This window comes from Sinohyriopsis cumingii, chromosome 17 (genome assembly GCF_028554795.1).
Source record: "Sinohyriopsis cumingii isolate HCF-2022 chromosome 17, ASM2855479v2, whole genome shotgun sequence".
In the NCBI taxonomy this organism is placed as follows: Eukaryota; Metazoa; Mollusca; class Bivalvia; order Unionida; family Unionidae; genus Sinohyriopsis; species Sinohyriopsis cumingii.
The window spans coordinates 59,359,269-59,380,748 of record NC_142977.1 but is presented as its reverse complement, the minus strand read 5'-3'; the positions used below and the strand labels follow the sequence as shown (position 1 = coordinate 59,380,748).

Genomic DNA, 21,480 nt, shown 5'->3' with positions numbered 1-21,480 from the left:
TTTTAAGGTTTGTTTTAGTGAACATAAGCTAATATTTCACTCGTGAAGTAGAAACATTTGTGACAATACAATATTTCCCTTGTCATGCGTGACATATTTCCTTATATCTACGACAGAAACATTTATATCCTGTAACATAGAGCCTTTATTTATTATTAAACATAACCGCTTGGCAGATATGTAATATTGTCTGTATAATAAATTCAACAATCTTTGCACAAGATAGTCAATAAGAGAAAACAAAACAAAAGATAGACCCCCCAACCCCCCCAAAAACAAAAACAAACAAACAAAAAAGACTTAGACATAGGCCAACATGAAAAAATACTTAGGAGGAGGAGGAGAAAGGCAGAGATTCCTCAAATAGCACGTGTATGAATTCAGGTGAATTCATCATTCACTAGGCTTGCATACACTGCTAGCTATGCAAGAGTACATGCATAGAATTAAATTTATTTTCATTTTTCTGGTGAATTTTTGTTCTCCTTAGAAGATAGAGACATTTATTCTTTATTTTCCATATTTTGCCACATTAAAAGCAGATGTTTATCCTTAGAGTATTTTGTGTTGTTGAAATTAAAGGCTAAACTTTGTTTAAAAGCAATATCGTATAACCTTTAATTTAGTTCGGTAGTTCTCATGCCCTAGTTTGCTGTCTGAATGGGACGGCAAAAATAAAATCTTAAAATATTTGCTTTTTGTGAAGTTTGATTTTAGACAGCCAACTTAAGTGAACTCGTTCATGAAAAATTGACCAGATGTATGGTATTTGTGTAGCTGTTGATTTTGACAGAGGTCTTTGGGTGAAATGTCTAGATATAAGCTCTACAAGAAGAGGGAAACTGGTCGCAATTTATGATCGAGGTCATTGGCTGATTATCCTGGTTTCTTTGAACTCATATTAGAGACGTGTTAAAGAGCTTCAATTACGTTAGCGTAGACCTAATCATGTTTAATTGTTCTTAGCTAAGTTTATAGCTATGTATGTTGCAATGAAGCATTATCTTTCGTTGATCTATACAGAAACGTAAAAGTGAGAATAAAGCTTTCGATTGATATTTCCTACAAAAGTCAAGTTGAGTGTAAGTAAAGTACACGTTGCTAATCAATTGAACATTCATTGGGCAGATTAAAAAAGTTAAACTTTCTGTTTGGTTTATCCAAGAATGAATCTTATTTGGAAGGCCACATAATAAATACTATTTTATCAATGGTGTTTTTCTATGAATATTACAGTGTTCACTTTCAAATTTCATTTCTATTCTTTAATTATGTTTCAGGAAGTTTTTGACTTTTTAAATTTTGTGAAAAGTCCGAAATTGTAGATTACATTTGAAAAAAGTGAACTTTTAAACATGACCAAAATCTGCAGAATATCTGGTACATGCCAAAAACTTTGATACAATATATAAAATGCTGTTTATACTTCAATTTTAGTAAAGTCCAACCGCAGACTGCACAGACCCAGATCTGCAGTCGCACTTGTTTGTTATTGCTATCCCTCCTATGATTCTTGGACAACTGACATGAAACTTTAAAAACACCTTTATCCCATAGTTCTAGATAAACACTGTGCTGCATACAAATCCTATATGGCAGCCACAGTGGCCATCTTGAAAATCTTATTATTGCTACTCCTCCTGAATTGATGATGTCACAGAATTGTATAAATCCCTGTACACCACTCCCTCGATAACTCGCGCACATCGGGTCCAGAAACATCGACCACACTATAAGTGAGGCGCGAGTTATCAAGGGACCTATAAAATAAGCCCAAAACCAATAAAGTGATTGATGACATAACAGAGAAATGGGGGGGGGGGGGTAGGCAGATTATACTGTTGAATGCTCACTTTATAATCGTTCTGAGATTAACTGTTAATAAATATCTCTTCATAACGGTGTACTTTATTATTTCCTCATAGGACAACATTAATTTCAGGATAAATTACAGTATATTGAGGCGATCATCGAAAACATTATTCCACGTGGTTTCCATTCGCTTAACATGTGTACCACTTCACACATTGTGTACTACGTCACTAATTTTTATGTTGAATTGGATACATTCTAGTTTTATTGTTTGATCCAAATTAGACGTTTTTTTTATATACAAAAGATCGACTCTTTTCGAGAAACAGTTTCGATCGAACGATAGATAGATAAATAGATTTGAATATGATAGAAGTAAAATGGAAAAAAAAAACAAAAAAAACCAAGGGTTAATCAGTACTAACATATTTAATTGGTCTACAAATTTAAAACAACGTAAATTAGAACAAGTTAATACTTGCCGTTTATGCCATGCTTGACAAATATCAATTCACTTTTTGAAAAAATCAGTTATTTTTGTGTGTGTGTGTTACTCTTGGTTTCTCTGCCGCCGAGCAAAATCCGTCAGATTTCTCAACTGCATGAGCTTTACATAGTCAACGTTTTGGGTCTCCAGCCACCTTATGGCAATATCAAAATATTTGATTGCTTCCTGTGCAGAGGGATGGGGGGTGCAACATCTGCGTCTTCATCACTTTCAACACTTGTGTTACTCCAGTTAGAATCATCTTCTGCTGCAAATTTGTTCGCTATAGAAATAATTATAGTTTCATCTGACATGTATTCGGCTGTGGGGCAATCATTGTCAGCACAAATCCACTCCTCCATATCATCAAGAGAAACGCCCATCTCAGGACCATGAGTCTGTACGAATTTCTCCCAAACAGCCTCGGCATTAATGACATCAGTTTCACTGAAACATTCGAAGTCACTATGATCGTCGTTGTCTCTGTTACTGTTTTGCTTTACGTCAAAGGCAGCTCCAAGACCCTTAATCCAGCACCCGAGGTCTCTTGTAATCGATTTTTTTTTTAATGCAACAAACACTTCCCCAAGTTGTTGATCAAAACAAAGCCGGCATGTACATGTAATTAGGTTCTCACAGAAGTACTCACGGGTTTCGATGTGACGGTCAATTGACTCTTTTCATGTTTTCAATGAACGGAATATGTTGTGATTATAATGTTTACACTGAAACGGAATTAAAGGATTAGAACGTGACTTTCACACAGGAAGACGTTTAATTGGTGTTTATTTCATTCTCTGTTGTCACCTGTTAGCATTTACCAGAAGTTTTCATTGATCGCTATTTCACCAGACTGTTTATTTACAGTATACTGACAACTATTCATCATAAAAACTTACATAATATATGATATCTTTAAACAGAGGTCTCGCTAGGATTTTAAAACTGGGTCTTTCTGCCTCTAAATTCAATCACTAATTATCAGTACATTTTCTCACTCGGCCGCTAATCAAAGCCTTTGAACTAGCCGCCTAGCTGTTGCATCATGTTCTTTTTTTTTTTTTAATGTACTCTTACAAAATGGCAACAGTACATCAAGGAGTCTTTCAGTCACTGAATTCTGTCATTGTAAATATCAGCACAGTTAACTGATCAACACATTTTCCCACAAAGCAGGTGGTTGAAACAGGACTGGCAAATCTTTGAATTTTCCCGCGCACCTATTACATGCGTACGGAGGACTCCCGCCTCAGTGATTTTCTGCGTTCCAGATCAAAAATTGGCGTCCAAATACGCGTAATTAAGCGTTTTCGAGATCTCTGGAATTAATTCTTCTTTAGAACTTGCAAATTTCAAAATATGGATTATATTTTTACGGGCATTAATCACCGTTTTCGATGATAAAACGAGCAATGTATCAAGGTTTAATTTATCAATTCATATCGTAATTTTTTCATATTCAGCATATTTTAAAGATATTTTAAATGCATTTTCTCTGGAAAAAATCGGGAGCCAAGACGGACACCGCGTTATAAGCGGGATTGCGAGTTATCTGGGCGCGAGTTATCGAGGGAGCGGTGTATTTATTAAATACATGTACTCGGGTTTCATTTTGTGTGTACAACAATACCCGAGGGTGATTTATGTATATTGTGCAAATATTTCGAAACAGTGAGTTCGGTTCATCCTATGCCGGACGTGCGAAGTGCTTTTGATGGGAAAAATCGATATTCGTCAAGCGCACAGACGATGTAGGGCTACATCATCTGTGTATAAATACCTCACCATAGGACGAGATATTGACATTACGTAACGTCTTGTCAGTGAACAAGGACTTACTTAAGGACTTGCATCATCAGCTGTAGAGGTATGTGAGTTATTTATTAATTTCTTATGCATATTATAGGTTATACCTATTATACTACCACGTTTATTTTTGTACATTTTCTAGCTTCGGCTTGCATAGTATAATGCAAATATATTCTATTTTTTATATGTGACTTAACAGGTGATCTATATTTGCAATAAAGTTTCATTTTATTAAGAAACGTTTAGTACCATAGGATTCTTATCGGACACAGGTAGGTTCGCTTCTGAACCTGTTGATTGCTTTGTAATGTTGTGCCGATAATGTAATTTGTATAGCTTACCGTATATAACATTGTTATGTGTTATCATGTATGCCCGTGTGATTCTTAGTACACGGTATTAGATTTATTTTCAGCTGATCAGAGCTGACCATGGTGATCAGAACTGACCGTGGCAGCTGTGGAGCTGATCCATGGTGATCAGAGCTGACCACAACAGCTGTGGAGCTGCTCATGGTGGTCAGGGTTGACGGGGTACCAGCTGTAGAGCTGAGCATAGAAGTTGGCCATGACGGTTGTGGTGCTGGCCATAGTGGCCGTGGAGCTGACGATGGAGCTGGTGGAACAGAGGCCGTGCAGCTGATTGACAGTGTGGTGCTGGTTGAGTAGCAGGTGATTGGGCGTTGCTGACCGATTGGTGTGTGCTGATTGCTTGATTGACTAAGGAAGTGAATGGTGGTCGGTAACTACCTGCAATTTTGACTGCTTGATTGACCAGTATGACTGTTAGCCAAGTATTTTTTTTGTGTTTTGTGTAACTCCATACATGTAATCTTTTAGCTGTTGGCTAATTTTGGGGTTTGTTATACCCATTGTTTTGGGACTGTAAAGCTATACTGTATGATATATGTCCCATTGTTACATCATATTTCTGTTTGAGTAAAATACCTCATTTTTCATTATTTGAGTGAATACATTTTACTATATGAGTAAAGTACATCATTTTTACTATTTGAGTAAAACACCATTCTTTTCGTCGTGTGAATTTACTGTGAATCATTAACCTTTGTCCTTGTACTGTGTAAGGTCATTTACTTTTATTCACATTTATGTTATGTTATTAGGTTCGTGCAGATTGTGTTAATTTGTCCAATATTTGGATCTTATACATGCACTTATTAATCATAATTCTTTTTCCATTCAAGTCATTCATCAATAAACATTTTATTTGTATCACCATCAAAAGTGGTCTGTTATAAATCCGAAATCCATCCTGGTTATCTTGCTACAGATGATCATATGAACATGGAGATTAGCTAGAAATACCCTTTTTAGTGTCAGTTTTGTTCCTGAATGAAAATGCTGCTAACCCTGATGCCCGATATGGTTGGTACAGTAGCCATTGTGAATTGTTTCTTTTCGCTACTTCTCATTAATGAATGATCATATCAGCATAGAGTTTTCTTTAAAACAGTTATTATGTTGTGTAATTAGTTATAAATGAAATCCATGTCAATCTGGCGACCAATATGGCCACCACAGCAGTTATGTTGAAAATGGTCTGGAATTCCTGGATATTCATTTCTCCCAGTAGAGCGTCATTCCCTTCGAGGGACTCTTATTTCTCGTTGCTGTTATTACTTGTCAGATGATGCATGATTTGATCATTCAATGAAAATCTCTCATGTTCCCCAATATCCTCTATGATAGATATATATATGTATGTATGTATATATATATATGTATGTATATATATATATATATATATATATATATATATATATATATATATATATATATATATATATATATATATATATATATATATATATATATTGCAGTTACATTGTCATTCAACCAGTTTCCTCTACATCATTTCTGATTGACACATTTCCTGCTAGAAAGAAAATCCCAAAACAATCTGCATCATCTCATATAACCCTTAATTATCCTATCATGTTAGTTTGTTGTCATCGCTATGTTGTTTGATGTCACATGTTCAGTGATTTTTTAATTACAGAGTTCCTTTTTCAAGAACACAGACAAATACGTGTTACAACTGTTACGAGGTGGTTGAAACTAAACTTGGGGCGGTGTTTGCTAGGTATGGTCGCTTGGTTGCCAGACATCCATGGAAGATAATATTGGTTACCATCTTAGTGAATGGACTGTTGTCTACTGGAATGATTTGTTTGCACCGGGAAACAGATTTGGCGACTGTATACACTCCCATCAACAGCGAAGCAAACAAGGACAGTGAACGTGTCAAGGCATTATTTCCAGATCTCTCCGGATTAAATTTTGTTGGTTTACATCAACTGCCTAATGTTGGTCGCCAAGCTGAAGTGATTGTTCGAGCAGTCTCGGGGAACGTTCTTGATCCCATTGCCCTGTTGGAAGTTAAGAAGATATACGAAATCGTAGGAGAAACTACGATTATTGAGAATGGTGTTAAAATAAAGTTTTCGGACATTTGTGCCAGAAATGTGTTCGGCTGCGCAGTTGAAGGGGACTTCTTCTTTTCTCCAGAGTTTATATCTGCAGTTAAAACTGATACTGTCACATTTCCATATTTCCATCATAATACGTTTGGCCCTATTTACTACGAGAGCTTAATAGGAGCGTTTGCCTCTAATGAAACACACTTGACTTCAGCACAAATGTTACGTCTCAGGTTCAACATCAGAACTGATGTTTCAAATGTTGATTCTATCGTCTCCTGGCAAAATGAATTCGTGTCCAGAATGAAATCTTTCTCTTCCCCCGTGATTGAAATCACGTATATGCATTCAAAATCCATGGAGGAGGAACTGGATAAGAACATTTCTGGAGATATTGTACTGTTTTCGATTACCTTCACTTTGATGATTACCTACGCCTGTTGTGCCACATTTACAGCAAGATGTGATGTTGTTGGCCAAAGAGCAAACCTTGGGTATCCTGGGGTCATTGCTGCTGGTATTGCGATAGCGTCTTCACTTGGAATTGTCAGTGCATGTGGAGTGAGCTTCGTCAGTATTGTCGGTGTTATTCCATTTTTGATAATAGGTAGTCATGGATTATTTCATTCAGACCCATTTCTGACATCTTTTCAATTTATGATAAACAAACTATTTTATGGACCTCTATGACCGTAATGTATAAAATGTTTTATACCAGCTACAAGTAAATTATTATAGCTATAACGTTTTGCCTGAAACAGACAAATGTGTTTTTCAAATATTATGTGCATGGTTTAACTTTTTAATGCTTGTCACATAGTGTCAGCTTTTTGATAATCTTTTTATCACTTCGATATTGCGATACTTATGATATTGAAAGAGTACATTTAGATTGATGTGAGTGAAATACAGTACATTCAAAGTAAACGAATGAGATCACACATTAAGTGGTATACGGTAAAGGTGAGAGTAGTTGTCTGATCTGTTCTGACGCTTGCTGTACGTATTATTTAGACCTATGCTTCATTATTTGCAAGTTGTGCACATTTGGATACCCACGCTTTGCGCATAGGGTCAGAAAATGGTTTTGAGAATGGGTCAAAACTATAAAATTATATACTCAGAGAAATATGAGGTCATAACAGATACCAGCTGTTGGTAGCTGGTGAAAGTTGAAACTGAATAAAATTACATTTCAGTTCTGCCTGATACACCTTCAGCTCTTAGAAAAGCAGCATCCATGGATGCCCTGTCTTTCTTGTGTGGTTGGCATGTAGTCCGCGGTACACTTTTACAAAGCTTGTGGCTATTGTAGGTGCAAAATTAGCATGTTTAAATGGAGAGGGAGCTAGAAGAAGGTTTGCTGCCGTTCTGTCTCAACTTGTACATGTTCGATCCCCTATTTAGAGAATTGTATAAACTATGATATACCCATAAATATATGCAGCAGTATGAGAACTAGATAAGTTGTAGTACGGGAGGGGGGCTGGCCCTAAAACTTACACACAGGGGATAGCAGCTCCCGTACGTTGAGGAGAGACAGTTGCAGAGCGCTCAAGCGTTACCGACGGGACAACCATGGCGGCACTAAAGGGATGCTTCAGCCCAGCACCTGTAATGGCATGAAAGACCTATTCTGACTGGCAGACAGATAGGTGATGTGCAGTTAGCAGAAGAGAATATGGGTGGAGAATATAACTTGAGATTATTCTCAGTGAAAAAGACCGAAGGACCTTGGAAACACATTCCGTGAAATTGGTGTGGTTTTATTGGAGCAAGACAGAGAACGCTTTATTGTGGCAATACAAAACCCTATTCCTTGCGATGTCGAGATTGTTATGGAGCTATTTACTGAGGAAGGTGTGCTAAACAGGTTGGATAAGATCGGAAATTGTCATATTAGAATGAACGGTTGGACATTCCACCAATGCCGCCAGATGACTAACATAACAAACGCCTTCGTGCAAATGAAAGGGATCAACCTTTCATCGTGGCTAGATAGTTATATTCTGCTTTGGGACAGTCCTAACCTTGTCCCTGGTCAGTATTTGATAATCACATTTTTTGGAATGTATTAGGTGAACTTAGAAATGCGCTGAGCAAATTGAAACCACTGAGTTATGAAGGCTTATGGAGGCTCGCCCACTCCATGCAGCCATTCCAGGTTGACATTATGCCCTTAGAAATGTACATGAAGGACATAGAGGCCAGAAAGATGCAACACTAATGTTTAAATATCCTTTGCAGTTCTTGCCCATAACGAGAACCTGGGCTGGTCAACAAAGATGTGAAGCGTTTCGAGCAGCTTTATGCCGGTATGACAGTCCAGATCTCTCTCTTCCTCCCCTTGCCTCTAACGGAAGCAAACTTTCTGACAAGTGTCAATGTCTTAATCACAAAGGTTATAATGTCATCCCAGTTGACATGGCTGCTGACATTTTTCAGGCAGTAGGCGTAGGAATTATGAGCGCACTGTCAAATTATCAGGTAAAGGGACTGCGAAAAATGTGGTGTGTCACTGGCGAAGAGCTCAAGAACACGGTTCGCAATGTTGGCAAGACATAGAGCAAGGTGCACTGGTACTGGTATGCCGCAGCAGCATTGTAGACGGCTTTATCATGCAGATAGGAAGAAGTCGTGCTATGCCAGGAGATATTTTGGTTGACTAACATGACATCTGCAAGCCCTACTCAGCGGAGAGCTACAAACGCTTTCAGCACTGGACTGAAAAGCTTAGAAATGAGATTACATCCAGTGCCACACTATAGATTATCGCCTTTTATCTGTTAAATTACCATCGGCGTGAACACAATGCTGCAGTCTCTGTCCAGTATCAGAGCAGGCCAAGGTTATTAAAATCAATATTTACCTAGCCTGTGTGAACATCATGTCAAAGCCGATATATCTGCTGGCTCTAACGCAGTTTGGCCATCTTTAGCATCCACTTTTGGAATAAATTGCAGGTGTCGGAACGACTACACCGATATGGCCCGGTCAATTTTATCTGGCTGAGGTTGAAACCACTGATCCCATCCGGTTTCGAAGTAGCTGAGTTATCGTTTCCATCAGAACATTAAAGTTCTTCCAAGCTCACAAAATTGCCTAGCTGGCGAACCCGTGCCCCACCGCTGCTTTCTCAAATCCATTGTAGTGAACTTTGGATCAAGATAGTAAGTATGTGGAAAAAGTTATGCATGGTTTGACTGGCCACTGCTATAACATAAAAGCTTAGTGGTGGCTTTACACTATTCAGCCGAATCAGCTTCCTACAGTGGTGCATGAATGTTAACCGAGCTGGTTCCTCATCTCATTTTAATTGAAGAGATGCTTAGGGGGCTTTCTGATGCATACAAGCAAATCACTCACCAGATACTAGAGGGCATGCACTTTATATTGCATCTCGTGACGACTTATTGAGAAGGAAACCAGTAGATACAAAATGGCAGGGAGCTTTCCATAACATACAGTGTGGTAGATGGCGCACCATCCACGCTACTAGTTAATTTTGCCACACTCAAATCTGAGTTTGATAACACTGGACTGCCTAATGCGGTATTCCTTGAGATTGTTAAACGGTAACAAACGCATCAACAAGCAATCACCGCTTATGCTGGAGCAGCTGAAAAGACTGTAAAGCATTGCTAAAGAGTCATGTGTTGACACCTAGTGCCCGCAAACGTAATGTGGTCTCATGAAACAAACATCGGAGACCTCAACATAGCCAGAAAAAGAATATGAAATGTAACGCCTTACCCTGTCAATAGCAATTATGCAGCATCTGCAGCTTTTATCTTTGATTAAAACGTTATAACACAAGAAGCAGCTGTTTTTTGTGATGGTACGGAAGCAGTTACTAGAAATCCTGACTTGGGCAGCCATGACATCATTAATATGTTGGACCTTTCAAATAACCAGGTTGGTGCCATTAGGGTCTATGTTTATATTGTTTGATTACAAACAGACAGTTCCAAGCTTGGCTTTCAGTCTAGGTCAGTTGTTAAGCTAGAATGTTCATTAACGCTGTTTATCGCTGGAATGAAAGGGGACAACTTTCTAGCTCCCACCTATGCGAACAATATAATGATACCAAATGATCTTTACACTATTCTCCTGACTGGTGGCTGCAGTACAAATGGAGATTGTAAATCCTGTGGCATAATCTATCTTCAGTCCAATCAGAAGTGGGTGTCTGTCGGCACAGACATTAATGATTATGTCTCACGACCATTTATTGTCCACACGGAAGATGACTTTCTAACTCAATACCAAAAACAAAATAAGTACATTTGTGAGCTAACATATGAGAGCCAGAGGTGGACCATTCTATTTCCCGGGGATATACTATTTTCCACCTTCCTAGCCTAGCATAAATGGCAGGCCAGCTGTAGTTTGCAATATCTTAATCTCTGACGCAGTACTAACTACACCTGCAAATGTGAGTATCATTTGTATCACATATTATAAAGGTAGTGTCTTTCTTTAAAGGTCAAAGAACTGTTAAGTGGTTTTTTTTAAATATCAAGAAATAAGAGTCATTTTGCATTTAATGCTATTATGACAGAAGACTCCCATAGATCAGAGATGGTTTCAGTGTTTTTGAATCTACCTCTCGAAAATGGGGTGATGTGCATAAACAAGAGTGTGTCAAGCAGAATGAAGTTCTTACCAGATCACTTGATGAGTACAGCAAGCAATTGGAAACAAGTAATACAAAGATTCTATTCAAAATCTTAAACTGCTTACCAACCAAACAGTGGGCCACCCCTCGGTGATACTGTTTTTTTGTTGTTTTTGTTGGTGTTTTCTTTATACGCCACACAACCAAAACTAAGTCTACTCTACACCCAACCCTAACCAATTTTGTTCATTTCTACACTCGGTGCCTGGGCGTAGAGACAATAACTTCGGTCAATCGGAGGCATACTTGCATATTGCCACACTGAAGCATCTCAAAAGCATGGATTTCACTTGGACGTACTTGCTGCATGCCAGTCGCAACAAACGAAAGGGATTTCCTGGAGCGACGAGTGTATTACACTCTCCAGATGTAAACTGCACCCAGCTCCAGAGGTGGAAGTGGGATCTACCTGGCCAATTTGTGAATTGCCCTGTATAGGGGGTAATATGTCTGACAGATGCACAAAATGTAGTGATTCCATGATCGAAAATTAATCAGTGTCTAACGTCCTGCAGCACAGTATTGATTGAACCAGACTTAAGGAAACTATAACTATATATTGAACAATGTAGTTGGGTATAAATCAGTGGCAGCTGCACAGGTAAGAATGGTCTTTTAAAATGATTGTTATTTTCGTCGGTACTGTTGCATTGTTTTCCTTGACAAAACAGAAACTATTTAAGTTGTCACATTTACATCAAATGACAATATTCAACAATGCTTTAATTCTTATCTGCAGGGATTGGGGTAGATGACGTGTTTGTTTTACTTTCCGGGCTTGCCGGAGCTCAAAGCAAAGGTAGCGTGGAGGATAAAATTGCCGAAACCATGCAAACTAGTGGAGTGGCCATCACCATTACTTCTGTTACTAACCTTCTGGCCTTTGCAGCTGGTGCATCATCAATCTTCTTGAGCGTCAGGAATTTCTGCATCTATGCAGGTGGGAATTGTTTTGTGTGCATATACATTTAGAAATTAAAATAAAATGTCAAATGATAGTGACTAAAGAAGAAATAATAATTATTTTTATGTATACACTTTTGTTTTCAAAATGTATTCGCCACAATCATTATGCATCCTTGATAATTCATGAGTGAATTAAAACAGCCAGCCAATGTATGTTTTAATTCACATTGAATGTATGCCTTAACCGACATAATTAATATGTTTATTTAGTTACTTTGGTACATTATGTGCTTTGCTGAATGAAGCATATAGAAAAAACCTATTTCTCGAAGTTTGCCATTTTGGTACAGTAACAATTTATTTTTGTTGTCTTGGGTTTTTTTATTCTGTAAAAAGAATGACAATCATCATGCTAAGACATGAAATACATCAAAAAGGTATACAAATATATTTTTGTCTCCTACTGTGAGTTGAAATGAGGAAAAGTTTTAGACATTGTTGATAATGGAAATACATCATTCACAGACAGTCTCCAATTCCTAACAATAAATCATTTAAGAACAGGACAAAGGATATGGATCTTAGCTTGTACTGTTAGAGCGCGAACATATTAGAACTTGAAAACACACTCACTAGTATTAAGCTCATTAAATATGGATCTGATATACTTCATCATAGTCAGCCATTAAAGGACAAATTAGTGACACTTTATCATGTTAAACCAATGTTTAATCAGTAACAAGAGAGAGTAGTCTGATCTTTACTCAGAGACATATTGATAGGTATACATTTCAGGACAATGGTTAGACCTTTCTTACACACACACACACACACACACACAGAGACACACACACACACACACACACACACACACACACACACATATATATATATATATATATATATATATATATATATATATATATATATATATATATATATATATATATATATATATATATATATATATATATATATATATATGTTTTTCTTTTATTCAGGTGTTGCTGTAATCTTTTGCTACTTTAATCAGGCAACATTCTTCGTGGCATGTCTGTCGCTTCACGAGAAACGTGTAGAATCCAACAGACATTTTATGACCTGCTTACCCGTGGCTACTAAGGAAGAAGCCAAGGCCCAAGGAAAGAGTGGGATTCACACTTTCTGCTGCACAGGATCACCCCCTAAGTCACGAACTGAAGCTGAAAGTTTTCTAGACAAATTTCCAGGTTGGCTAGTTCCTAAAATTGTTCTTAAACTCCCTTTTAAGATTCTCATACTACTGATTTTTGCTGGGTATCTTGCTGTATCAATATACGGTGTCACAATCATAAAACAAGGTCTTGAGTTAAAAAACTTGGTGTCTGAAACCTCATACTTTTATAAATATAGACACTGGGTTGACAAAAACTTTAGGGATCTCACACCTGTATCATTCGTGATTCCTGATACTGTATTTTATTCAAGCAATTTTACGCAAGTTGAAATAGATAGGGTATTGAAACATGCGATTTCTAACCCAAGTGTTAAGGATGATTTTCAAATATGTTGGTTAGTTTCATACAGGCAATCACCATTTTATGATGACTCGTCAGAAGATAATTTTGTGACCAGTCTGGAATCTCGGTTCTTGACTCATCCACGTTTTCAGCGTTTCAAAAATGATGTAGTGGTAGTACATAAAAGAATCACAGCTTCCAGGTTTTATGTCATGTCTGAAAACCTGAAATCGACGACAGAACAGGGACAGCTAATGCTGGATATGCGTGATGTTGCTAAGTCCTCGTCCTTATCATTATTCACCTTTTCTCCTCCTTTCATTTTCTATGAACAATATGTAGAAGTTCTTCCACAAACTTTACAAACTGTAGGGATTGCGGTTGGAGTAGTTTTCTTTATCACAGTCTTATTTATGCCACATCCTCTTTTGTTGATTTACGTGACGGTCACTGTAGTTATGATAATGATCGGAATCATAGGCTTTCTTCCTTTTTTTGGGTTAACAGTAAGTACAATCACAATGATTCACATAATAATGAGTGTGGGATTTTCAGTGGATTATGCTGCACATATTTGTCATGGTTTCATGATTTCGGAGGGAAGTACTCGAAATGAAAGGGTAAAGCAAGCGGTGATAAGATCTGGAGCACCAGTATTCCATGGTGCAGCATCATCTTTCCTTGGAATAGTGACACTCGCTGCTGCCACATCGTACATCTTTCGCTCTTTTTTCAGAGTGATGGTGCTTGTTATCGTCTTTGGTTTAGCTCATGCTATATTTTTCCTTCCTGTAGTGCTATCCTTCATAGGTCCTCACAAAACAAAAAGGGACAATAATTGTATCAGAGTTTGAATCATAACAAGATTTCATTAGAAATGCAACGAGGGGTGGGGGCAAAGTGACATTAACGTTGGAATTTCACTTATAAGGAAAGTGTGAATTAGTTTTATGGAAATTAGAGATAAAAATTTAATTCTGCTATATGTATTGCGAGTCACTCCCACTCCCCCTTTGATCTTGCATTGTGTAAAGTCTGAATACCAGAAAGTATGCCAGCTGTGTTATGAAATTCAACAAGTACAAACATCCACAAACGGAACTATAAAGGCGCTTTTTGACACTTTTAGTTTTCAATGTATTTAATTACTTTCCAGCAAGCACTGGTTGTTGGTGAACATTTCAGTATTCATTATATCTCTACCACTGTATGTATGTATGTCAAGCACTATAATCACATAAATGTATGTCACTGAATTATTCCTCGAGCATGCCCATTGAGGATGGCATTATATGTTTATTGCCCATGTCATGGAGAGGTATGACGATTTGTTGACCCAAAGCAAGTCATATTACAAGACGGCTTTTCTTTGTATCTCCCCTAACAAAGGCACTATATTGCCACTATAACAAGACAGGCAAATACAATTATGTCAGGGAGACGTGATAATTTTGTTCCCTAACACGTCACATTTCGGGCGACAATTAGTGACACTGCAACTTTGAAATGTATAATTACTTGCATTTGTTCTTGTATGTGTATAGACAAGCCCTTAAGTATGTGAAGACAATATATTTGCATCTGTAAATAATCAATTTTTTTCATTTTCTTTTACCTATATATATATATATATATATATATATATATATATATATATATATATATATATATATATATATATATATATATATAATATTACTTTTTACTTACGATTCCTAATAATATGTTCCTTTAGTTTAATCTAGTGTTAATTTGAATTGTTTCACTTTAACCAGTTTTGTTCCTTCTGCCATACTGTTTTAAACTCTACTATCAGAGTAAATTAATGTTTAATCATTTTGCTGTCTTCCTTTGAAAATTAAACTGTAACATAAATCATTTTCATTAGTTCCAAACTTTTGCAAGAATGATTTTATTACCTTGATGTTTTGCTGAAAATCCATAAAGCATCTATAATAATTGTAGTTATGCATCCCCTTTTTGTATTTAACTAACCTTTATAACATATATGTTACAAAGTGTACAGATAAAAAAATAATGTTATTTATTTTTGTTTACTACTCAAATAAGGGTTCGAACCCCGGATGAGTCATACCAAAAGACTTTTAAAAATGGTACTAACAGCTTCCTCGCAAGGCGCTCTGCATTAAGAGGTTAGTGTTAGGACTAGCCAGCCTGGTGTCAGGATAATGACTGGGTGGGTCATCATGCTACATGTTTGCGGCATGATACCCCAGTGCTAGACATCACTATAAACTGCTGTACTGCAGACATCGTGGCGCCATGACTGAAAAGGTGTTCAGCTTCATTTTATATATAACATTCTGGCTCATGTGTTTCGTAATTGAAAACATATGAACTATATAGGCATGTTTCACAACTTAGTACAAAGAAATGTGCCATCAATTTAGTACGTACAAATGTCCAGTCAATATAGTACATACAAATGTCCAGTCAATTTAGTACAAAGAAATGTGCCATCAATTTAGTACATAAAAATGTCCCACCAATTTACTACATAGAAATGTCACATCAGTTTGGTACATAGAAATGTCCCTTCAGTTTAGTACATATAAAAGTCCCATCAATTTAGTACATAGAAATGTCCCTTCAATTTAGTACTTAGAAATGTCACATCAATTTAGTACATAGAAATGTCTCATCAATTTAGTACATAGAATGTCCAAGAGGATTAATACATAGAAATATCCCATCAATTTATTATATAGAAACGTCCCTTCAATTTAGTACATACAAATGTCACATCAATTTAGTACATGTACACAGAAATGTCCAATCAATTTAGACATACAGATGTCCCATCAATTTAGGGCATAGAAATGTCCCATCAATTTTGTACATACAAGTGTCCAGTCATTTTAGTACATACAAGTGTCCAATCAATTTAGTACATAGAAGTGTCCAATCAATTTAGTACATGCAGTTGTCGCATCAATTTAGTACACAGAAATGTCCTATCAATTTAGTACATAGAAATCTCCCATCTATTTAGTACATACATATGTACCATCTGTTCAGAACATAAACATGTCCCACTGTAAAGCACCCATTAAGATGACTATTAAAAAGACAGTTTTGCATGAAGCAATCTCGAATTCAAGTTTGAGATGGTGCCTTGATGGAATGGAAGGATAGGGAAATTTTGCCAGGTACCCATCCGTCTCCAGTGTAAATATTATCATTTATAGCAGATTAATTATTTGAACATCATTTTAGCAGGTAAAGATGTTCCACAGTTCTAGGCCAGCTACGTGTACTGTGTAAAGCCATTTTGTGTTTAGTTCATAATTAAGGACTAACGTCGCACAGTGGAACGGTCAAACGTTTCTTTGATGTACTTACTACTTCAAGAGTCTTTTAAAGTTATACCCATGCTATTCAAACAATGTAATAACAAACTAGTATTATTAACTCCTACTTCATTCAGAACATGTTCCCGTCCCTGACACTCAGATCTATTTAATCATGCACAAAATATTACAAACCTTGTCTTTTAGTTTGTATCAGACAAGAAAATAAACCTTGAGCATTAGCTCCTTGTATAATCTGATCTTAACTCTAGAGCAATTACATTAAATTAAACGAGTTGTCTCCCATGATATTGTTATAAATATAGTAGGTCCACCTCTTAATTTTTGCTTGTTCTTTCCATGTCCAGCGTTCATTATAGGTTCAGGCATCAGTCAGTAGTTGCAGGTGTCATTATTCTTGACCATTGAATTCAAATCGAATTATTTATTTATCAAGTGAGACAAATCTGAATCATTTAATTATTTTTTTCTCCCAATATGATTTTCACGACTACATTATAGTAATATACCCAATCACTCACTAAACAATTCAGTTTGATTGCTGTTTGAACCGATTCTAACGTAGTGTTTGTAAATTTCCTCCCTTAGTAATATCCCAGAGTGATTCAGCAATTTCTTGAGTACAGCTGCCATGTTTGTCACGGGTCTAGTAAATCAAGAAATTGTAGGTCTTGTTTTATTTTCTTCTCTCTTTCCAGATGGCAGGCAATGCTTATATTCTGGGCTTCTATACTGATCTGAACTTTACTGTTGCAACAGTGTATTGCTTTCTCCATGCTCTCTTCTTCAGAGTGGAGGGGAGGGACAGTTTTATTTGAATCCTTAATTACTGATATCGTTATATTGTCAAGTCCACTGTATTACTCAGCCCTTTTAATGTGGAATTTGATGTGTGCAAATGCTTCTTTAATTTTTTTATTTTTATCCTCCATTCTCTCTGTTCTGTATGTTCAAGTTTTATTTTCAAACATTTCAAATTCATCACTCAAGGCTTTAGCTTCTACTGGTAGTTTTGTGTTTCAAGCTTCTACCTGTATTTTTGTGTTTCATTTTTGCCTTAATGCTTTATAATGCCTGATGCGTTTCTGCCTGAATCTTTATTCTTTCATTGTTGCATCTATGTTGACTTTTGATGCCATCTTTTCTATTATACCATATTGTTTGTCCATTCTTTTTATGTATAAGTTTCAAGTTTGGTTACGCTTTATTGTTGTGGTACGAAACGTTTTGCATAATTCCATTTGAGCGTGAGATGAATAAGTGGGTGCAGAAAGCAAAAACGATCTATGATTACCGCCTTTGTCGAGATCATACTGTCTAGTTGATACTCTCTGACAGTTGTAGTCAGTGTAATTTATTTGCCATTTGTGGCAGCAGGTTTTTCTCAATTTTAACATTATGTTTAATGCACATAATTTGTCTCCCCCCCACTGTATATGTACGTGATGTATTGCACATAAACTTATCAATTTGTTTGATAATAGCCTGCAAACAAGCATGTTCTTCTTAAATCATCAATTTATTTGGATAATGTCATAATATCAGAGGGAAAATTTGGTGTTACATTATTCTGCGATAGTTATTTGGTATTGACTGACATTCATTCGGTCCGTGCGACCGTTGACCTCTAGATTGCCTTGCCTTATATGTTTGTTGTGCCTTCATCATTCAGTATTTGTTCTAAGGTAATAAAAATGACAAATAAATAAGAATATATACTTTTGTATGCCTGATTGCTTGCCTGCAAGATGCACTATAAACCAGTCTCGTGATATTCTATTGTGTTTGTTATCTTTTCAATATCTTAGTTAGTATTGTTACTTGTTAGTGGTCTTTATTTAATTGTTTACTTTTATTTTGAAGGAAAGGATAGGATCATTTTAAGTCTAGAATACGTAATTGGAAATGGGCTTTCCTGTTTTAAAGATGTGTTATGTATGTATGTATGTATGTATGTATGTATGTATGTATGTATGTATGTCTGTATAACTTCTGAAGATGTGGCTAGATCAGATATATTATCTATCTAGAAAATATTTTGGAAGGCGAAGAGACATCAAAAAGATAATTTGATTTTGGTAATGTTATAAACGTACCATTGAGCAAAATGCGAAACAGTACAACTTCCAAATATTATAAGAATAATATATATATATATATATATATATATATATATATATATATATATATATATATATATATATATATATATATATATATATATATATATATATATATATATATATGTATGTATGTGTGTGGTTTTGTTTTCTCTATCTGGATTAGAGAATATTATATTTCCTTTCATGTTATTCGACTGTCATGTCTTTAGAAAGAAAACAGCTGTAGTGAAAGATAAATTACAAAGAAATATGTGCTCCTGCTTAAGCAAATATTCCTTGCAGAATCTGTGAAGAAAATATCTATGGAGGCTCAAAAGCTGCCATTATTATAGGAACATTTGTACTAATTTAATTTGTCTTATTAGCACCTTTTGGCGACCCCCCCCCCCCTTCCATAAGGTTATAACTTTTGATCAATAAGCACTATGTAATTACCAAACTTAAAAAAACATCGCCCCCTCCCCCCCAAAAAAATAAATACCCAAACCCCCGAATTCCCCCCCCCCCCCCGCAAATTTTGGATTTGGTGATGGTCCGAGCGGTATGTCTTTTACTGGAAGAAGAAACAACACATAGTGCAAGTACAGTTTCTTTCATCAGCTAATAAGAATAGTGCATAGAAAAAAGAATAAGTAACAGTTGTGCCGTATATAAGTCCATGTAGCCATGCGGTATGTAGTAAGGACCCTTTACTAAAGCAATTGTGTACTGAACATAAAAAGTAAAACCATTGATTCATGCCAAATTCTTAGATTGACAGAAAAGCAAAATTTTTGTTATCACCAACAGCATTATTTCAGCTTAGAGTAATAACTGTAGATGATAAAAATGTATCAGTTGGTAATTGGGAAAGCAGAGGACAGTCCATATGCCAAAAGTAAGTTTGTAGGAAACTTAAAAATCAAATCTGTCTCATTCAATACTGGATATTTGTGCCAAAGGAATTTCTACAAGTGTGTTTATCGAGCAACAATAGCTAGCCTCAAATGAGCGAATTAAATATAAGGCGGCACAAAATGAAGAAAAAACAAAACAAAAAACAACAACACAAAAAAATAACAAAACAAAACATTACCCCCACACCCCCAAACCTACTAAATGTGCAGCACAAGAAACAGACAATTAATGCAAACATTGTGCCATTAACTGAGCATCACAACGAACAGAGTAAAAATACATGCTTTAAAAAGAAACAGCAGACAGCCAGCAGTGTTGCAAAAAGAAAATTAGTTCTGTTCATTTTAATTTTAATGTAAACTTATTGGGTAAAATACCTATCACGCGTAAGGTAAAACTGATGGCTTGTCTCTAGTACAAGTACATTCTGAGATCTTGGGTGAAACCATGTTTTACAACCTCACAACGATTCAAAATCTTATTTGCTATGGATTAAAAATCCCGTCATAGTTCCACCAATATCAAAGTAACCGAATAACTTACTTACAAATTTGTCTTTAGCCCCTTCAAGTTTGGTATCCATTCTGCTATACTCTGACAAACTAACTCCTGAAAGTCCATATGACTGTTTCTTGAACACTCTCATATCATAGGATCTTCTAGGGTTGCGTTACTACCAGTAACTCCTGCCGGCAGGGGTGGAATATGTTGGTACAAGACCACATTTTACCGATACTAATGCTAATCAAACAATCTCATGTATACATGGTCCATACCTTTCATATAATGGAGAAAATTATTCTGTAAACAAAACTTTAGAGTAAGAAAATGAATGTTTCTCAGGTCTTTACAGGAGCTGCGATCATAATAGACAGTCACAAGTTTACACAATGTCACCATATATCGTTCCACACAGCATTGTGAATTTTATTCTATCAGTAACTCAGTGAATTATCCGGTCAACACAATTAAATGTAGCTAATTGTAACTAATTTATTTCACATGAAGTTTTTAAAATGAATTGGGTATTGTTAGCTACATTTAATGACGCTGACCTGAAAATGTACTGAGATACAGATTAGGTCAAATGTGAGATTAGACGTGGAACAAACTATAGTGTAATCCCATTCCAACCTCGTCAGTCAGCCATCAGCTTAATCCATACATATTTAACATATTTGGTTCAGAGCTGACTTATAAAGTTAATATTTATTGTGTTTCCACTCATCACATAAACTGTATAGATGTTTGCCGTTAGTGAAAGCCTTAAACTTCAGCATGGCTAGATCACATGACTTACAGTCATCAATAAATAGAAACCGGCAAAATATAAACCAAATCTGGACCCCAGTAATTAAAAAATACATGGTTATTAATTTATTTTGAACACGAGTAAATAAAAGCACCAGTGGTATATAAAACAAATAACTCCATAGCCCCCAATTTTTAAAAAGAGTGAAATTATCGATCACTGTGCCATGATTACGGATTCTTCAG

The 21,480-nt window shown here is 36.1% G+C and overlaps 1 protein-coding gene across 4 annotated transcripts in view; it reads left to right on the top strand.

The window, feature by feature from the left end:
* Positions 1 to 18,737, top strand: part of LOC149779036 (patched domain-containing protein 3-like) — a 33,189-nt gene extending 14,452 nt beyond the window's left edge. For 3 of the 4 annotated variants that reach the window (XM_089939596.1, XM_089939598.1, XM_089939597.1), the window contains exons 4-6: positions 6,128 to 7,155; positions 11,966 to 12,166; positions 13,134 to 18,737. In XM_089939596.1, coding sequence (XP_089795722.1) covers positions 6,128 to 7,155; positions 11,966 to 12,166; positions 13,134 to 14,485 — 2,581 coding nt within the window. In that variant the 3' untranslated portion in view covers positions 14,486 to 18,737. Of the gene's footprint in view, positions 1 to 2,096; positions 4,850 to 6,127; positions 7,156 to 11,965; positions 12,167 to 13,133 lie in introns of those variants that run through there. The other variant, XM_089939599.1, reaches the window with a different exon arrangement.
* Positions 18,738 to 21,480: the final 2,743 nt, after the last annotated feature.